The sequence below is a fragment of the Panthera uncia genome, chromosome A2 (genome assembly GCF_023721935.1).
Source record: "Panthera uncia isolate 11264 chromosome A2, Puncia_PCG_1.0, whole genome shotgun sequence".
Classification (NCBI taxonomy): Eukaryota; Metazoa; Chordata; class Mammalia; order Carnivora; family Felidae; genus Panthera; species Panthera uncia.
The window spans coordinates 141249413-141269106 of NC_064816.1; the positions used below are offsets into that span (position 1 = coordinate 141249413).

General features: G+C 46.5%; 1 protein-coding gene across 2 annotated transcripts; it reads left to right on the forward strand.

Annotated features, from left to right (window-relative positions):
• Nucleotides 1-217: 217 nt before the first annotated feature.
• Nucleotides 218-19630, forward strand: MEST (mesoderm specific transcript). 2 transcript variants are annotated; one of them, XM_049643008.1, is made up of 12 exons: nucleotides 218-282; nucleotides 9040-9194; nucleotides 10885-10964; nucleotides 11353-11430; nucleotides 11563-11699; nucleotides 11877-11935; nucleotides 13195-13235; nucleotides 14008-14078; nucleotides 14320-14421; nucleotides 14966-15042; nucleotides 17290-17353; nucleotides 18282-19630. In XM_049643008.1, exons 2-12 carry the CDS (start codon nucleotides 9041-9043, stop codon nucleotides 18397-18399), a joined length of 981 nt encoding a protein of 326 aa, XP_049498965.1. In that variant the 5' UTR covers nucleotides 218-282; nucleotide 9040; the 3' UTR covers nucleotides 18400-19630. The 2 variants fall into 2 exon arrangements, with proteins under 2 accessions (XP_049498965.1, XP_049498964.1); XM_049643007.1 differs by lacking the exon at nucleotides 218-282 and adding an exon at nucleotides 5690-5909.
• Nucleotides 19631-19694: the final 64 nt, after the last annotated feature.

The following is a 19694-nucleotide window of genomic DNA, read 5'->3' on the forward strand; positions in this document are numbered from 1 at the left end:
CGTGAGAAGCCTTCTCGAAGGCACAGTCTGCCATTTCATACCTTTTGCCATAGGTGGCGCTGACGCCCGGCAGGGAGAAGGCGGCAGCACATGCTGGGTTGGGGGCGATGGGCCGGTGCACGGAGGTGGCGACGCTCTAGCCCAGAGCCGGGTATTCGGTGGCTTGGCCGGGTCTTCCCTGGGGGACTGGGGTGAGGCCCAGAACCTCTGGCCACAGGAAGCGCATGCGCAACCGTTTCCCCCAAACATGGAGTCTTGTAGCCCAGGTCTTACCTGAATCAGGTAAGAGACGGGGCGGGCGATCAGTGACCCTCCACCCTCGCCCTCCCGGCCCCCCGAAGAGTGGGTGTGGCCACACCTGGGGTCTGTGGTTAGTGTGCGTGGAGCACACACCCATCCTGGGGGCCAGGCTTTGAGTGACAATGGCCCAGGACGGCGTGAGAATACGCTGGGGCGTGCAGGACCACGCTGGGGTTCGTGGGTGGCTGCCCGAGGCGTGCGCGCCACCCAAGTGCCACGTGCGCGAGGTCCTCGGTCGTCACCTCCCAGAGCCTCGGGGTCAGACGGGAACGCACACAAGTCCCCCAACCCTCGCCCCCAGGCGTGACTCCCCTGACAACATTAGTCGGCTTGACCGCCCCTCCAGGGAACCCGGACTCGAATTTTTCGGAGCGGGGGTGGGGGGTGGGGTGAGGGGTGCTGTGCCTTCCCACTCGGGGGACAGCCGTAGTGGTCGTGGTCGGGAAGGTGGCAGCCACACGGGCCTGGGCGAGTGTGGGGTGCGGGGACGCGGCCACCGGGCGCCGTGAGGGGGGTTTGCCCCGGGAGTTGGAGCCACCGCCTGGGCGGTGCCAGGCGAGTGTGGCGGTCGTAAGGGGACTCAGGGACTCGGGACTCGGGAGGAAGCGCTGCAGGAGTGGTGTGGGCGGGGGCACTGGAGGGCCTGGTGGGGGAGGACAGCTGAGGAAGGTGTGAGGTGCTGATAGCAATGGAGGAAGAGCGAAACACCTGCCTCTGGGTTGACTCATCCAGGCTGGGGGGAATAATCTAATGTGGAAAGTGGTTTAAAAAAAAAGAAAAAAAAGAAAAAAGTGACGTGTGGCAGTCCCCTCTTCCCCAGGCAGCTAGGAAATTGCTTGTCTGTATGAAAGAAGGTAGCTGTTTTCCTTAGAGGGCTGTGGTGAGCATCAGATGAGATAATAATATACGTGGAAGGCAAAGAGCTGTAAAAATGCAAGAGACTATTTTATTTGGAATCCTGCAACCTATGTATCCGTGTGAGTGTGGGAGATGGACTGTAGATACGGACGAGTGGAACAGCGCCAGGTGTGGGATTATGGGAGTGATACAGAGGTGTGTAAAGATACTTTAGGGGTGCCCAGTGACATTGTAAGCTATAGAAACAGCTATCTGTCACTTAGGTTCGTTTTATCTGGCTAACGGATTATTCGCCTTGATGCTTCTCTACCACATCTTTTGAACTTTCTGCAGCCAAAGACTTTTACCCAGACATGAGCCTGAAGAGGAAAAAAAAAACCAGTCACTCTGGGGATGTATGGATTAAGTTTGGCTGAGAGGGCGGTTGATGTAACTGTGTTGATAATTTCTTCAATTTGTCTTGCCCTCTGCTTGAAACATCACGTTGCACAAAGAGTGGTGGCCTGAGGGACACCTAGGGGAGACCTAGTTGTGGATTTGACCCTTCCGGAGAAGGGTCACCCTGGCCAGGTTCCAATACCTCTCTGATCCTTAGTTTCCTGTTAGGTGGGAGAAAACCTTAAAGGTCATTCATGCATTCTTCCAGACCTTGCATACCTGCCACAGGATTACCCAGCCCCTAGTGATGGGGAACCTGTCACGTCCCCAAATGGCTGAGCCACTCAGTCTCCCTAGACAGACCTGACTGTTGGAAAATTCTTGATGTTGAATCGACATCTGTTTCTCTACAATTTGCACTCATTGGAGCCGTACAGAATAAAATGTCTAATGCTGCTTCCACAAATATTTGAGGACTGCTAACACATTTCCTTCTTCCACTCACTCCACAAGGCTTCTTTTCTTCCAACTGAACGTGCCCAGTTATTTTAAACAGGGAGGCAGTGTGGGGTGGTGGAAAGAACGCCAGCTTTGGAGCCAGACACATCTGTGTTCAGTTCCCAGTCCATTACATACGAACACTCAGTGCTCTGAGCCGCTGTATCTTTCTCTGCGAGATGTGGACGAAAATAGTCATCTCGCGGAGTTATTGTAAGGATGAGGGATAAATTGGTGAAGATCCATGCTTAAAATATGAGAGCGGCTATGCCTTCGGTGACATAATTTGCAATGCGTTTTAGGTGATCCTCTCTGAACGCATTCCTGTTTATGGGCCTCTTACATTGCTTTGTAAAACAGAATAAAATACTTTCTGTGAAGTCTAACTAGCAAAATAGAGTAGGATTAGTTCATCCTGGATACTTCTCTAATTACATTCTGCAATCTACAGTGGCATTTTTTGAGCCATATCACATTGATTGACTGTCACCTAAAGCCCTAAGTCTCTAATATGTGCTGCTGTTCGACCAAATTTCTCCCATGTTGAACTTCCTCCATTTATTTGAATCGATAATTATAGGTGGCTCTTCAAAGTGGAAGTCCCAGTTCTGTCTCGTTGTCTACAGAAATAGCCTTGTGCCTGTCATAGTATAGGTCTCAGACTGGGGTTAGAAAAATACGATTATTGAACTTTCGGCGCCAGCCCTGCTGATCTCACACCCCTGTTGTACAATGAATGCTGAGCGTTCCGCACTATTTTTTGCACAAACCGAGGACTTATTATGTGGGACCATCTTAGAGTTGGAATGTGACAGGAGTGCATGATAAGCTACTGGTCAAGGGAGTGTGCTGCATGGGATGTCGGTCGAGTGTGTTGTCTGCACCCAAGAACGGAAAGGGTGTATGTACCGAGAGCAAGCCGGAGGCAGACTCTGGATTTATGTACGGTTACATGTTTTCTCAGACGCTTGGACTGTTTTTTACCTTGAGCCGGATCCTCCCTGGTGGAGGAAGCTTCTTTCTGGAAGTAAGTCGGACACATTTAGGAAATTCATTAACCCTTTGGCTCCTGGGGCATTATCGCTAGCATTTTCTCCCTCAACTTTGGAAAGCCAATTCCCAGCTTGAGCCAAGCCGATCTCTCATAATACCCTCTGCGTGTTCAGACTCCTTGTCTCTGCACTGGAGGGTCTTCCGAATGGGAATGTTTTCTTCGCCTAAGCAAGTTCCGGGTTTGAAGTCCTCAACCCTCGATTCCTCCTTCCCCATGGAAGCTTTTCCTAGCCACTCTGTCCAGGAGCGTTTCCCTTGAGTGCCCGATTTAGAATTCCTGTTGCCTTCCAGAGCATCTTCGGTCCCCTCTTCACCCCTCCCCCCAACAGTTTCTCCTATCTGCCCACTTGTTCTGTGGCTTTCAGAATAAGATCCTTTGTGAGCATTCAGTTCATTAAATACAAAACCGCCTTCATCTTGGGTGCTGGTGCTTCTGGTGTGGTGAGAGTGAAAGTGTGGAATCCGTGGGGCTCCACGGTTCTATGGACGACGAATTCGAAAAGAAAATAATGCAAAGGTTGTTACTGTTGTCTTCATTAAAATGGGAAAACCTTTACTCCGTTGACTGATTTAAATTTTGCTAAGTAATTAATTCAGTCCTTAAAAGGTGGTCGTTAAAATAGGTAATCCTCTACTTTTCAAGAGAGTGATTTATATTTTGGTGAGTAACCAATTAAAGCCATAAAGGGTTTACATCCATCTGTGGCTTCTCATTTTCTTTAGGACAAATTCCGAACTCCTCAGGATGAAATACTCTTTGTAGCCTAATTTTTTGCCTGTCGGCACCAGGCCTAAAGGACTTGCAGCTTTCCCCCAAAGGTTGTGCGGTCCTGCGCCTCCGGTGCTTTGCAAATGCCTCCCCTCTGGTTGGAATGCTCTTTGTCTCTCTGGTAAATGTCTATTCATCATTCAAGACTACCCGCCCCCCTCCCCTTAATTACTTCCTCCCCTGTGCGCCCTCAAATTCTTGTACTTATTCATGCAGTATTTATTAGGGGCCTGCTTTGTGGCTGGCACTGTGGCGGGCTCTGGGGATACAAAAGGTGAATAATACTTGGGCTTGGCCTTTAAGGGCCTTCCATGTTAGGGGGAGGGGGCCAACCTGTCAAAAAATGTTGCCAGGAAATGAAAGGGAAGATTTAAGCAGCATCGGTTCTTGTCTGTCTTCCCCACCGGATGGTCAGCATCTTGTGGCAGGGGCCATTTCGCATTCATCTCCGTATTTCCGGCGCTTAGCGCGCATTGTAGGTCCCTTTCACGACCCTGTTAATCGGACCCCACTAGAAATGTACCCTGGGTTGCGCCACATGTTTCGATGATAGCCCATACGTGGTGGTTCCTCCTATGTCTGGTTGGCGGCCCCTGGCTCCCTGTGCGATGTTAGGTGCCGGGTGGGCTTGGCCGGGCTCGGCGGGACTGGCCTTTTGCGATTCGTGTGCTGGGCTGCGCTGTCTGCCGCGGAACGGCCTGCGCGGGCGTGTGCGAGCGGAAAGAGAGGCCTGCAGCGCCCCCGCTGGAGGGAGCCGGCACTGCTTGGGCTGCCTGGCTCGCTCGCAGCCCGCGTGCGTTCGTCAGAGTTTAAGTTTACAGCCAGAAAATGAACACAGACACTGTGATTCTCTACACTTTTCTTTTCAAAGGCATAATATATGCCTTTTAAAGGATTATCGATGAAGAAAAAAATTCCCTCCTTCTTTCCCGTACCACTGGCGTCCTTGCGTTGTGATTCAGTCGGCATTCTAAAAAAGGGGAGTTTTAGTCGCATGAATGCGAAGATCATTATTTCTGGTGCTGTACCGGCCCTTGGCTGGGAGCGGGCGCCGAGAGAGGGCTGCGGCAGGGCTCTGGCATGCGGACCACGTAGCGCTGCTGCAAAGGAAACGTGCCTGGCGCCGCGGCCATGGCCGCGGTTGAGCGAGAGAACCCAGACTTCTCCCCAAGTTTTGCCCTTTTTGCTTCCTAGCCACCACCCCCCGAATTAGCTGATGAGATTGGTAGGAGGTCCAGAAGAGCTTATTGTTTCCCAGACATTTGGTTGTGTCCTTGATGGTTACCCACAGCTCGGGACCTGCGAGGTGTGGGGCACTCGAAGACCACTGCTCTGGACGGAACCCATGCCTCGGGCGTGGTATAGACCGAGAGCAGGCACCACAGCTGGCCACCCTGAGCCCCACCACACCTGAGGTCGAGTGGCCACCTCTGGGGTTGGGGAACCTGTGGGTGGTGGTCCACGGGTGGGGGTGTACGTTCGGGTTTCAGAGTCTGCCTTTTCCTGTGGCGTTAACTCGCCAGAGGAGAATTTCTGCTGCGGAACCTGGAGCTCAGAGTTGGGGGGGGGGGGGCGGCTTGTGAAGGAGCAGCGGAGTGCTGGCGGGGTCGACAACCCTAAAGGTGCCCCCTAGAGGAGCTGCCGTGAGAAGAAAGTTCCATCCCTGCGGCGGCGGCAGGGCTGCGGGGAGGGCTGGTGGGGCGAGGCGTTGGCTGCGGCGGGAGGGGCACTGCGGCGCGGTGGGCGGACCAGGGGCGGGGCGCGGGTGGGCTCTAAAAGTCGGTGCCCACTCGCTCGGCACTGCCGCGGCAACCAGCGCCTCTCCGTCCTTCCTCTGCGGCAGCCGCGCCTCGGGCAGTGCCGCAGCGCACTCCCGGGTGGCCGCTCGCTGCTTGCCGCGGCCGGCGCCGCCCTCGCGGGCTGTAGGCTGCGCCTTGCCGGCCGGCCGGCCCTGGCCAGCCGCGCGGGTGCTGCGGCGCCCGGTGCTCCAATCCCGTGTGCCGGGCGGCATGGGATAAGACGCGGCCATGGTGCGCCGAGATCGCCTCCGCAGGTGGGTGCGCGCGGCCGGCGCGAGGGGGTGTGGCTGGCTCAAAGCCGCCGTCCCGGAGAGGGCGCGGGCCAGCTGGTGGGGATGTGCGTGTCCGTGCCGGGGTTACCGGACCTCGACTCCCGTGAGGGAAGACCCCACCCGGGCTGGTGGCGGGGGGGGGGGGGCGGGGTGGCGCGCCTGCCTGTCCTCTGAGCCCTGTCTGCCTACTTGGGAGGGGATGTCACTCCTGCACGCAGTAGAATGTGCCGGGCTGGAGATCTCCCAGATTTGGTATTTCTAGACCCTGGTATCGCTCGGATGCGATTTAGGATATGTAGACCCCAACGTTGCCGTGGCGTCATTTAGGATTTGGGGACCCCGGCGTCACCCTGGCGCGATTTAAGATTTCTAGACCGCGGCATCGCCCTAGGGCGATTCAGGGTTTTTAGACCCCGGCTTTACCCCTAAGACTCTGGGATTTTTAGACCCCGGCCTCGCTCTGGCGCGATTGGCGCTCTAGGTCTTGGTATGGCTCAGATGCGATTTAGGATTTTGAAACCGGGCATTGCTCTGGCGCGATTTAGAACGTCTAGACCCTGGTGTCGCCTTGGCGTGATTTAGGATTTTTAGACCCCGGCGTCACCCTGGCGCGATTTAAGATTTCTAGACCCCCGCATCATCTTGGCGCGATTTAGTATTTCGAGACCCTGGTATTGCTGTGGCGCAGTTTGGGATTTCTAGACCCCGGTATCGTTGTGGCGCGACTTAGGATTTGAAGACCCTGGTATCGCTGTGGCGTGAGTTGCTGCGTAGGTGTGACTAGAACTTGCAGTACCGTATCACCGAGGCGTAAGTATTTTTCGGATTTCAGTAATGAGAAGCCAAGCGAAAATGATTACTTGACCAAACTGTCCTAATGTTACACGTGAATTGTTTGCATTGGTTTACACAATAGTTCACAGTCTCAGCGCGATGCCTTAAGGTGGCAAATTTGGTGGTTTTAAATGTATGTTTTCCTCTTTATGAGACGAAGAATTCAAGGCTTGTAGAGGTTATTAATTTCCAGAAGGTTTGCTACTGGGGTTTGCAGGATTTATACTTTTGACTCGTGGCTCATTAAGTAATGGAGGTTTTGGTCAAAAAATGTTTAACCCGTTTTGGCTACTGACTGCCAGATTGTTTCCCTGCTAAAAATCCTAAAACGTTGTTAGAGGCATTTTTACGGAGGTATGAAACCAGAAAACGGCTTCCTGAAAGGTTGCCTCTTTCCTTTCTTGGAGTAAAAGAGGAGGTGTAGAGGGTGGAGGTGTCCGGGAGTGGAAAGTATACGGTCGTTGTCCCCCCCCCCCCCCCCCCCCCCCCCCCACCAGCCGCCCCAACCCGGGCTTCTTCATCTCATTCATTCAGGGGTTCCAGCAGACGCATATCTGCAATGACTCAGCACAGAGCCAGGGAGGGGCTACTAGAGGAGCAAGCAGAAGGCTGCAGGGGGCGGGGGGTGGCAGTGATGAAATGTATGAGCTGAAGTACAGGACAGATGATAGCTAATGATAGCTAAACCTGATGCCTTTTGTCATCTCATTTTTCAAGGAGGTACTGGGTTGTAGCCTGCACTATTAATGGGGGTGAAAATTGTGATGATAATTATCATGTTTGCGGGCACTTTTTGGAATCATAATATTAACTTGAAAGGTGCAACCAAATCATTGGGTCTGTTTTATGGACAGCTACTTTGGAGGAAGAAAAAAAAAAAAAAAAAAAGACTGCCCTAAGTGATGCCTAAAAAAGAGAGATGCTGCTCAGATTTTTTGAGGGATTTTTTTTTTTTTTAACCACTGTGGAACCACAGTCTTATTTATTTTAGAGTTAAAAAAAAAAAAAAAAAGCATTTTGTGAGTTGGATCAGTTTGTGATGCGTAGGGGTTGTGTCCAGTCTGCAGGTAATATTGGTGGAAGGGTATGTGTACTCGCACAAAGCTGTCTCCAGCGGGGCTTTAACAATCGGGTTCCCTAATTTGTAAGCTCTGTTTTCTTGACAACTCTTAACTTTAGTTTTAGAAAGTATTTCCAATCTGGTTATTTTGAGAGCACTTCCATTCTACTGCTAATTCTTTCCCTGGCGACTATTCGAAGTCATAAGCTAGAAACAGAACTATTCCTAATTCCCGTTTAGCACTCATCATTGTGGATAGACTGACCTGGACCTTTGAAGTCCTGGGCATGAGAAGGTTGGGTATGCAAGCCAGCCCTTTCTTTCCAGAGACCAAAGCAATTTCCAGATGTTGGGCATGAGCTTTGCCTTTTTTTTTTTTTGTTTTGTTTTTTGAGGTGTGTGCAGGGTGGGAGGTAGCAGTCCTAAAAAATTAAATAAATGGGAGCTTCCTCAAGAGTCTGCCCAGTAGAGCAGAAATATAATCTCCTTCCCTGAGCAATCAGGAGATTAGATACTGTGGGTCATGACAAAGCTGCTTATGTTGGAATACGCAGTGCACCGAGGTTCCTACATTCACAGACGGTTTACCTGGAGCCGTTTCTCAGCACAGAGCGAGAGAGAGCAGTACCAAGTGGGGCTTCACTGGGGTCAGAGAATTGATAAATAGTAAAAAAATTAAAAACGGCTCTCTGCTTTAAGGACAGAGGCTACTACGACATGCTTTTTAAAAAATCATTAGTAAAAAACTACATCTGTGTATCTGTATGTAACACTTTACTGGTTGGGGGGGGTAGAGCTTATCGTGTCAATATGAAGGAAATCATTACTGTTTTCTGGGGAAGCTTTGATAAAAGCCAGTGAAAAGGGGCACAATACTTCTTTTGACTTCACATAAAAAAAAACCTCTTCTCGTCTGGGGAAAAGCACAATGGGAGGAAGGAGAAGCACACTGAGGGATTAAAGTGGGAAGGAGAGGGGGAAGATTACGTATTAAAATAATATATTTTTTCCTAGAATGGTGAGCAGTTATGGTGACTGCGTAGCAGGCAGAGGTGTGCTTACGTTCTTCTGGGTAAACTTTCTGCCGTGCGTCATATGGAGGGCCAGGCAGTCGCTGCACGGTACAGAGTTTTCCCACCCCATCTTACCGATCTGGGGCTTGTTGAAGCATGTGCGGTTCGTCCGACTGCTTACCTCGGGTCTCTGGTTTTCCTACAGGATGAGGGAGTGGTGGGTGCAGGTGGGTCTGCTGGCTGTGCCCCTGCTTGCGGCCTACCTGCATATCCCACCCCCCCAGCTTTCCCCTGCCCTTCACTCCTGGAAGTCGTCAGGCAAATTTTTCACCTACAAGGGACTGCGCATCTTCTACCAAGGTAAGATGAGGGCCGTTGGAGCCCCCCGCATGTACAGATCCCATAGGTCCCACTGAGGTACTCATTTTGTGTCCATTGGTCTCTGTTGCCCTTCAGTGATGGCGGGGGAAAAGCCCCATTTTCTGGGCAGTGTGCTTGAAGGAATGAACTAATTCCCCTCATCAACTCCATAGCAGGGAAGCTCAAAGAAAACTGCTGGGGGGTGGGGGGCGGGGGCGGTGGAATTAATTTCAATTTCTGTAGAACTGACTTTTCAGTATAATTTTTCTTCATAGCCTCATTTGTATTGATAGATATTGGTTTTCTCTTTTGAGCGCCCCTAGTGTCGGGTAATATAAACGGTATTCCGCAGACCTACCGTTGGTTCTGTTTCCCTCCGTCCCTGATTTCATTTTATTGTGTTCTATAAAGATTGTTCGTTGCATGCATAACTAAATGCGATTTAAGCCTTATACCCTTGTATAAATTAATTTGCTGATGATAATTATTGTTATGACTGCTACTTGTCAAGTAATTATCATATGCTAGTCATTGGATTAGGTTTTCAATCTCCATTATTTCGTTTAATCTTTACAACAGTACTTGGATATAGGCGCTATTAACCCCTTTTATAGGTAAAGAAATTGCGAAACAAGATTGGGAAAGATTTCTTTTGGGCGGGGGTCAAGAGCAATAACGAAAAATGTTTGTCATAAACCGTTTTTCATTATTGCTCCTGACCTCCTCTCATTTGCTGTATTCAATTAAGTAAGTATATAATTTCCTCTATACCGGTCATTTAATTGTTTCTAGTTTTTTAATGTCTCACATAGTCAATGTTGAAGGGAAATCTTCATGTATATGTTTAACATATTTATTTTTTCCATATATTTTCAAACTATACTACTTGTAAAAGGAATGATTTTATTTGCATGGATTCTCAAGAATTTTTCTTTAATTCTCAAGAATATTTTTAATTGCTTTTGATTAAATTATTTTTGCAAACCTTCTCAAATCTCATGCCACTGGCAGTATGCATGAATGTGTCCATTTTAAATCTAATACTTTTAACAAGACCTTTCCCTGTTTAAATGTTTGACTAATTTAAAAGATGCCTGTGCATTAAAAAATGTTCATGTCTGTATTAATATTTCTTTATACTTGTTAGAACTTTTAATAGTTTGAGCAGTATGCTTTTGATACTGGATTGGGTCTCCCCTGGGGGAAATAAAAGTGCTGGACAAATAGGATAAACTAAGGTGTTCACCAGGTTGAGGAAGAGTTGCTATATTTCAGAGAATTTTTGTGAGGCCATTAATAAGGTACAAAAAAATCTGTAGTGTTTATGTTGTGATGGTATACTTCTAACTGTGCAAGTTTACTTTTTACTGTGAAAAACAATTTACATATTGGTAATATAAAGAAATGGGGAAATACTTTAAAAAACCTAAGTGAAATTAAGCAGATTGCCTTCAAGTATTTTCATATAAAGTGTGCTATTGACAAGTTTTTAATATACAGATGAAAAGAGAATCATCAAATGCCTGTTTTTACGTAAAGCAGTAAGCTTGCATTTTAAAAATGAATTTATTTTTATTTCATTAATTTAGGCAGGGTTTCTTGTCCTTTATGCCAGATTATGTAGATTTTAATATTTTCAAGATTATTTTTTAAGGCAGCCAGCCTAACTGATTTCTTTCCTTTTCCCCAGACTCTGTGGGTGTGGTTGGAAGTCCTGAGATAGTTGTGCTTTTGCATGGCTTTCCAACATCCAGCTATGATTGGTACAAGGTAATGAAATCAGATTTCTAGATCCTACTATATCTTTAAAAATCCAAAATCAAGGACTGTGTTATGAGGACTGCAAGGTTCTTAGCTATTTGAATTGCTTAATAAAACAGGATTAAATGTAGAACTGTTTCTCATGTACTGTAAGAGAGTAAAAAACCCTTTGGTGATCTGGAAAGGATCATTGACAAGTTAAAAATGCTCGAGTTTTTCCCTGAATGGAGATTACGAGTAAACCAAGAGGATCATCTGTGGGCCTGTGGTGGTTTCATGAGATTTTTTATCAAAGTTTGTTTGTTAAGTCAAGATGGGGATGAAGCTCTTGTACTGTAGGTTGGAAGAGCAGAGGCGCAGGATTACAAAATCCAGATCCTCTTTTTCGTTCTTGTAGATTTGGGAAGGTCTGACCCTAAGGTTTCATCGAGTGATCGCCCTTGATTTCTTGGGCTTTGGCTTCAGTGACAAACCGGTAAGCGGCATCTAGATGGGACCAGTGTTTTTTTTTGGTGGAGGGGTGGTGTTGGGACAACAGAGGGTCAGGCTGGCAGACAGATCAGCACTCATGACGTCATCCTGTATATCTGGGCTTTCTTCCCCTTAGAGACCACATCACTATTCCATATTTGAGCAGGCCAGCATTGTGGAGGCTCTTTTGCGGCACCTGGGGCTCCAGAACCGCAGGATCAACCTTTTGTCTCATGACTATGGAGATATCGTTGCTCAGGAGCTGCTCTATAGGTCAGTGAGGTCATAGACTTCAGTACTGCTCACAGGTATCACTGGTTTAAAATGCTGGGAAAAATAAATTGTTCCTGGATTCTTTCTAGTCCTTCTCCCTCTTGGGAGTTTGTCTTCGGCTGCTGCATTGGTGTGTGTCCACTGAGTTAGATGTGTGTTTCCCTCACCCATTTCTAGGTTCAAGCAGAATCGATCTGGCCGGCTTACCATAAAGAGTCTCTGTCTGTCAAATGGAGGTAACTGCCGTGGTGGTGGGTGGAAAGTGAGGTGTAGCCTCAAAGGGCCACATGTAGATATCATGTCGACATCTAAACAGTAATCTCATGATACTGCAGGCAGACATAATTACACCAGAGGATCTTGACCTTTCTTATGCCACGAACTACGAAATCTCTAATGAGATTTATTGACCCTTTCTCAGAATGTTTTTAAACATAGAAAATAAAACAAATAGGATCACGAAAGAAACTAATCGTATCGACAAACAGCTAATAGAAAGCTGCATTACAGTAACACGTGTTTCTTTGTAAATGCATCGTGCAGCAAGATCTGTGGGGAGGTCTAGCAACAACCACGGTTGGTCGTGAGGAGAGCACTGGCTGCAGTGGGTTATGCAGATAGTTGTGATGGAACCACAGGCGCTCCTGATACCCTGTGGTTTGTTCCAGAAACTCTTAATCTTTCAAAAAATGTTTATTTTTATTTATTTTGGAAAGAGAACCCCAAGCAGGCTCCGTGGTTGACAATGCAGAGCTCCATCTCACAAACAGTGAGATCATGACCTGAGCTGAAATCCAGAGTCAGATGCTCAACTGACTGAGCCACCCCAGCGCCCCCCAAAAACTCTTAATTGATGGTAATGCCAGGTTTCACTTAGAAATTACTGAACCTTTGCTTCACTCTTTTGGAGGGGGTTCTTTTTCCTTGTGTGCCATTGAGCCTGACTTGTAAGTCCATGAATATCCAGATGTCCCCTGAATACCAGAAGGGCAGATTCGGACGGGAGTCTCTCCCTTTATCAGTGATGCTCATGGCTTTCTCTCATTGACTGTGGAGAAAAATGGAAAAGGAAACTCTAGGTTTTTTGGTTCCCCGCCCCCCCGTCCCAGGGACCTACAGTTCCTGAAAAAAAACCACTGGTTTCTTTTGTAGCCCAAATCACTAACAATACTGGGTACTGTGAAGAATGGAAAGAAAGGCCAAGGGAAGTCAGGCTCAGTCAGCTTTATGGATGATCACATACATTAGCTTTCCCCTGTTTCTCTACTCTTACAATGGGGAAAGTAATCCCAGCAGGACAGAATCTGACCTGTTAAACAGAGAATTCCCTGGAGAAGTAATTAGATGAAAGAACTAAGTTTTGTTTATTTTATCGTTTCTGGCAATAAAGGCCCCAAATGTAACAGTAAATCGGGAGATAGTCTCCAATAATGAGCCTGTGTTTGACTTAAAATTGTTGGTAAATAACTAACATGAGTCTCTTCTTCTCCTATAGGTATATTTCCTGAGACTCACCGTCCTCTCCTACTCCAAAAGGTTGGCTACTCCAGTGACAAAATTTTGAGTGTTGGTTTTTTTTTTAACGTTTATTTATTTTTGAGACAGAGAGAGACAGAGCATGAACGGGGGAGGGTCAGAGAGAGAGGGGGACACAGAATCTGAAACAGGCTCCAGGCTCTGAGCTGTCAGCACAGAGCCTGACGCGGGGCTCGAACTCACGGACCGCGAGATCGTGACCTGAGCCGAAGTCGGCCGCTTAACCGACTGAGCCACCCAGGCGCCCCCAAAATCTTGAGTTTTTAAGATTTATACCAACATAAATAATGCTAGGACCTTTATAAGGGCCATACCTACTGTAATGGGCTGTAGTTAAAATGCTCTCCTCAGGAATTTACATTAATAAAGTTAGTTTTTTCCTTCTGTATCCGCAGATACAGCAATGGAAGCAGTTTCTAGGTAAAGCCTCCTTTCTGAGAAGAAGAGATCAACAAATACTTGGAGAAATACAGCTATCTAGAGATTTGTGTCAGCATGTTGTCTGAACAGATCAGATCCTAAAGTTGAATACATCAGTTAGAAATCTTAGGGATTTCGTGAAGCGTAGAAAGGTAATCTTAAAGGGAACCACAAATAGGTTTGCCTTCCATGAGAGAGCAGGTAGGCAAAACAGAAGTGAAAAGCCAGTAAGGAAATGTTTCAGTAGAAGGACATTTGGCTTAAGTCCTTTTTAAATTCCTAATATGAAACTTCTGTCCTGGTTAGTGGTTTTCTTTCTCTAAATTCCTGATTTTTACCTCTTTACCTACAGCTCCTCAAAGATGGAGGCGTGCTGTCACCCATCCTGACACGATTGATGAACTTCTTTGTATTCTCCCGAGGGTAAGTCATTATTGATTCGCTATAGCCTGGGAACAATGTAGTGAAAAGTTGCCATTAAAATTCTGGGCCAGGGTTTGAGATTTTAAAACACAGATGTTGGCCATTTGCCAGGGAAGCGGTAGAAGGGATTCACAAATCAGTTAAGGGTCAGACTCTGTGACCTGTGAGGTTCCAGTCATATTTAACATTCTGGATTCTTTAACGTTCACCTGTGTCTTTCTGCTCTTTCGGGCTCTTTCAGTCTCACCCCAGTCTTCGGGCCGTACACCCGCCCCTCTGAGAGTGAGCTGTGGGACATGTGGGCAGGGATCCGCAACAATGATGGAAACTTAGTCATCGACAGGTAAGAAATAACAACACTTTCTTTTGGTTTCCAGAGAAGCTCTGTTTTTGGCAAGTGGGCAAAGCTGTAGGATTCCTCGTTCTGTTCCTCGCTAGCTTGTTCCCTCTCACGAGGGGGTCGGTTATGGTCTGTGAGGCAAACGAGAAAGTCCTGCGCTGAGAAGGAAGAAGTGGAGAATAGTGAGCCCTGAGCAGAAGGCATGTGGTACGGAGTTTAGATAAACAGCTGCAAATTCTAATGCTAAATCAGTAACTGGCCAATTGAGTTTAGCAAATCCTACTTTGGGCTTTTTGTTAATATTAAAATGCTTCAAAATGTCTAATCACAGTTGTGAAAGGAGCTACCTCTCAAAGTACAAGTCTCTTCCTTTTTCGTATCTTTTCCATTGCAGCAGGGACTGAGAGGGAGAGCTCTCTGTCTTGTACAAAGCATCCTCAGGCCGCGTTCAAGTGAGAATGTAGCGGCTTTCGTTTTGGGATGCCTTTGCCTTCCTGTAACAGTAAAGATTTCTTGTCCTACTCTTGCTGACTTACCTGTCCTGTAGTCTCTTACAGTACATCAACCAGAGGAAGAAGTTTAGAAGACGCTGGGTGGGAGCTCTTGCTTCTGTAACTATTCCCAGTGAGTATTTCTGTATTACGTTTTGATAGGAATACTGAGGGACTATGGAGCTAAAATAATTGCCAGATTTAGCAAATACACATACAAGACACCCAGCTAAATTTGAATTTCATATAAACGGCAAGTACTTTAGAATAAGTATGTGCTTTGCGGTATTTTGACATCTTTATACCCCCCCCCCCAAAAAAAAAAAATCATTTCTTACCTGAAATTACATTTAACTGGGCATCTCTTATTTAACCTGGCAGGCCCTACTCCCAGCATCTGGACACCAGTGACACGAGTTGTAGAGCGAAGTGTGGAAAACAGGGAGATGCCACTGCAGAGGTAGCTGGGGTCACTGTCAGGAGTGGGAGTTGGGCCGGCTCTCGTGTTGGGCCTCGTCAGCGGCCGCCACGTCAAATGCCGAAGTGCCGCAACAGAAGGCGGTTTAGATACTAATTGAGAGGCTGGAGGTGTCTTGGGCTCACGTGTCTGTTCGTTCTTATAGATTTAAAAAGAAAAAACTCAGTGCAGTGTCTCATCCATAGTAGCTGGTGCCCAAGATTTAAAACGTCAGCGGTCAGTTATAACTGAAGAGAGGGCCCTAAATAATGATGGTATCCTGGATTCATAGGAGGAGGACATGCACAGTGTGGCTTAGTCCCCTCGGTCCAGGCACAGAAGAGCTGGAGGAGGGACTGAATGGCTGTGTACAGGAGAACTGTCCCAAACGGACTAACTGTTAGGCTTACTCCCAGGAGCTCCTTATAACCTACTCATTAAAAGAAGCTAGATTTTCTAAGCATAACATTAAAAAAAAAATTTGTTTTAACATTTATTTTTGAGAGAGAGGGAGGGAGAGCCTGCGCGGGAGAGGGCCAGAAAGAGGGGTGGAAGCAGGCTCTACGCAGTGAGCACGGAGCCCGACACGGGGCTCAAACTCACAAACCAAGCGGAAATCAAGAGTCGGCCGCTTGACTGACTGAGCCACCCAGGCACCCCTAAGCATAAAAATTTTTTTAAAAAAGATATTTAGAGACAAAAAATAAACAAGTGGGACTTCATCAAACTACAAAAGCTCTGTATAGGTAAAGAAACCAACAAATGGGAAAAATGTTTACAAACCATGTATCTGACAAGAGGTTAACATCCAAAATGAATGAAGAATGTGTATACTCAATAGCAAAGAAACAAATAAGCCGATTAAAAACTGGGCAAAGGACGCGAGTAGATACTCCTGCAAAGAAGGTATAGGAAAGGCCAACAGGTACATGAAAAGAGTTCAACATCACTAGTCATTAGGGAAATGCAAATTAAAACCAGAATGAGGTATCACCTCACACCTGTTAGAATGGCCATCAGCAAAAAGACAAGAGACAGTAAGTGTTGGTGTGGATTTGGAAGCAAGGGAGCCCTTGTGCAGTGGTGGTGGGATTGTAAGTGGGGACGGCCACGGTGGAAAACAGTATGGAGGCTCCTCAAAAAAATGAAAACAGAACCACCATACGATCTGGCAACTCCACTCCTGGGAATACATCCAGAGGAAATGAAAACACTTAAGTTGAAAAGGTTTCTGCACCCCTGTGTTCATAGCTGCGTTGTTTATGATAGCCAAGACATGGAAACAGCCTGCGTGCCCATCTAGCAATGAATGGATAAAAAAGCTGTGATATATATGTATGTATACAGTGGGCACTATTCAGCCATAAGGCAATCTTCCTATTTGTGACAACGTGGATGAACCTATAAGGCATTATGCTAAATGAGAGAAGTCAGACAGAAAGACAGATACTGTATGATCTCACTTACGGAGATCACACTGTGGAATTTAAAAAAAACTCCCCCACACCCAGAGGACAAGAGATTGGATCTGTGGTTACCAGAGGTGGGGTGAGGGAGAAGCTGGAGGAAAGTAGTCAAAATGTACAGACTTCCACTTACGAGTAAGTACTAGGGATGTGACGAACAACATAATGACTACAGCCAACAAGAAAGTTGTTGAGAGAGTAGATCCTAAGAGTTCTCATCACAAGAATTTTTTTTTTCTTTTTCATCGTATCTATACGAGGTAGACGTTAACTTGTCTCAGTAATCATTTCACAAAATACATACACCAAATCGTCATGATGTATGTATGCTTTAAACTTAAATAGTGACGTATGTCCATTATTTCTCAATGAAGACTGGAAAAACAATTTTTTTGAAGGGGTAGGAGAGTACATTTGAGACCTTTAGTAATCAAATCACTCCTCTTCTCTTTCCTAGTTCATTTTATCTATGGGCCACTGGATCCCGTAAACCCCTATCCAGAGTTTTTGGAGCTGTACAGGTGAGTCTCCCTCAGGGGTCTTTGTTTTGTTCCTGGCGACAGTGGTGAACAGGATAGCCACTGTCTCTGCCCTCACTGGCTGTTCATCTAGGAAACACATAAAAAGATGAACTGGGGAATCTTACTTTCGTAAACGGAAAGATGAAAAAATTCAGGTTTACGTTGTCTTGATTTACATGGCCTGTTTTCACTGTCATGGCTACCACATGCTCCTAGGTGTACAGGTACGAAAAAGCTGTCATGTGAACCAAGGAACGGAAGTAGATCTGTTTTAAATGTTTGCTTTAGTCTGACTGTAAAACTCCTCGACCTCAGCTGAGCAGACTGTAAGGAGAGCTTGAGAAGAGTTCACTGTGGAAAAGTGCCTTCTCCTTGGTTGTTATTTTCTCTAGGTGCTTAACTTACTCAGAAGGTGTTGGAATACGAAATCTTGATTATGTCACATGAGACTGTCCCATACCTTCACACGGCCTAGCAGAAACAACCCAGTAGTAAATAGTGTACATTTAATTCTAAACAGAATGCCCCCCCCCCCCCGCCCCGCCCCATCTCCGGCCAGGGTTAAGGAAGGCCTTTTGTTATCTTTACTTGGACGGTTAGTTTCTGAATGGCCCACTCGTTTGATGCCTCATGCTTCTCTAAGGAGCTGGAAGTCATCCTGCCTGGGCAGGTGTTGCAAAGTGTTATATTTTCAAGTTGTTGTCTGTTGGGTTATGAACAGTTAAGAACTAGTCTGCTTATGTCATAAATGGAATTGGCAGGTTTACCCGCCTAAGATACAATTCCAAAGTAGAAGGTGAATAAGCTCTTTGTTGGTTCCTTCCAGTGTGGTATGTCCGTAAGGGCATTTACTGGGGCTGCCCACTGGCTTGCATCCCTCCCCTCCCTCCAGCCTCAAGTTCACCTACATGCTGTTCTCTTCCACTAGGAAAACGCTGCCGCGGTCCACAGTGTCGATTCTGGATGACCACATTAGCCACTATCCACAGCTAGAGGATCCCATGGGCTTCTTGAATGCATATATGGGCTTCATCAACTCCTTCTGAGCTGGAAAGAGTAGCTTCCCTGTATTACCTCCCCTACTCCCTTACCTGTTGTGTATTCCACTTAGAAAGAAATGCCCAAAAGAGGTCCTGGCCACCAAACGCTATTCTCTCACAAAAGTCCACCTGACTCACTTGTGATCAGCATATAGTAAAAAGCCCACGGAAGCTCTGGCTAAGGATGGCCCGAACAGTCCACCTCCCATTCTTCTAACATCTGAGCGAGTGTATGGACTTGCCTTTGTCTTTGTGCTATCAGAAAATTCTGATGAGCATGACTACTCACAGATTCAGAAAGACAGACATTTTTAAAGTCTTTCTGACAATTCTGTGGACTTTTCTGGAATGTTTAGAAATGCTAATTTCTGGCCCATCCTCGGTTGGAATCCTATGGTAAAGAATGAGGAGAGGGGGGGTCTCCTTACCTGTCCTCAAATGGCCGTAAGGGCACATGCTTTCATAACTTCTCTAAGCAACACGGCTTAGTGAGAGTGAGTCTCCCTTGTCATAACTTTGGATTTCGTTCCATCAGCTGCTTTTAATGATAGGCATTTTGTTGACCTAGGTTTTGGTTTGAATATGCAGTATTCTAAGTATACTTTAATACTATGATTTACCTGCACGTATTATATGTATTTTATAAGGATACTAAACCAGCAGATACTCTGGCAGAGTAGTGAACCTTATTCAACAGGTTTCATTTCTGAGTAAACTGAATTAAACCCAAACTATTTACAGAATTTCCTAAAAATCACAGGATGTTAAGGACCAGTAGCATCCTTGCCAGAGATTTACTGTTATTAGCTAATTCTAACAGCAAATAACAGTCTGACTCTTCATACCTCAGTGCTTAGAAGCATGTCCCTCCTGAGCTGGAGGGGAGGGGATCGTTGTATAGTCCAAGTTACCGTGCTGAATGTACATGGATTCCTTTTATGACGATTACTTAACTTCTCGTTGGTTGTCCTAGAGAAGCTTCCTCTTGTAGCTCAGTAATTCCTGTACTTTGTAGACAGGAAAGTTCTGAAACTTTAAGAACAAATTCTGAAAGGCCTATGCGCAAACGGTGCTGAATACGTTTTTTTTAAGCCACAGCTTCACTGTCTTAGTCAAAACAGGATGATTGAGTGATTATTTTAAATTCTTTTTTTTTTTTTATTAGCAACTTGAAGTATAACGACTGAAACTGGAATAAGTGTTTATTTTCTATTAATAAAAATGAATTTTGACAAAAGTGGACTCCGGCTTCCCCTCCCCCACCACCCCTCTGGGATAAAAGCTTTCCAACATTGTCAGGA

Excerpts from the sequence above, each read along its gene's own strand:
- MEST (XM_049643007.1), top strand. The coding sequence starts at position 5,884 with ATGGTGCGCCGAGATCGCCTCCGCAG. Across the intron at positions 11,936-13,194 it reads TCTCTGTCTGTCAAATGGAG|GTATATTTCCTGAGACTCAC; the intron begins GTAACTGCCGTG and ends CTTCTCCTATAG. Across the intron at positions 17,354-18,281 it reads GAGTTTTTGGAGCTGTACAG|GAAAACGCTGCCGCGGTCCA; the intron begins GTGAGTCTCCCT and ends CTCTTCCACTAG.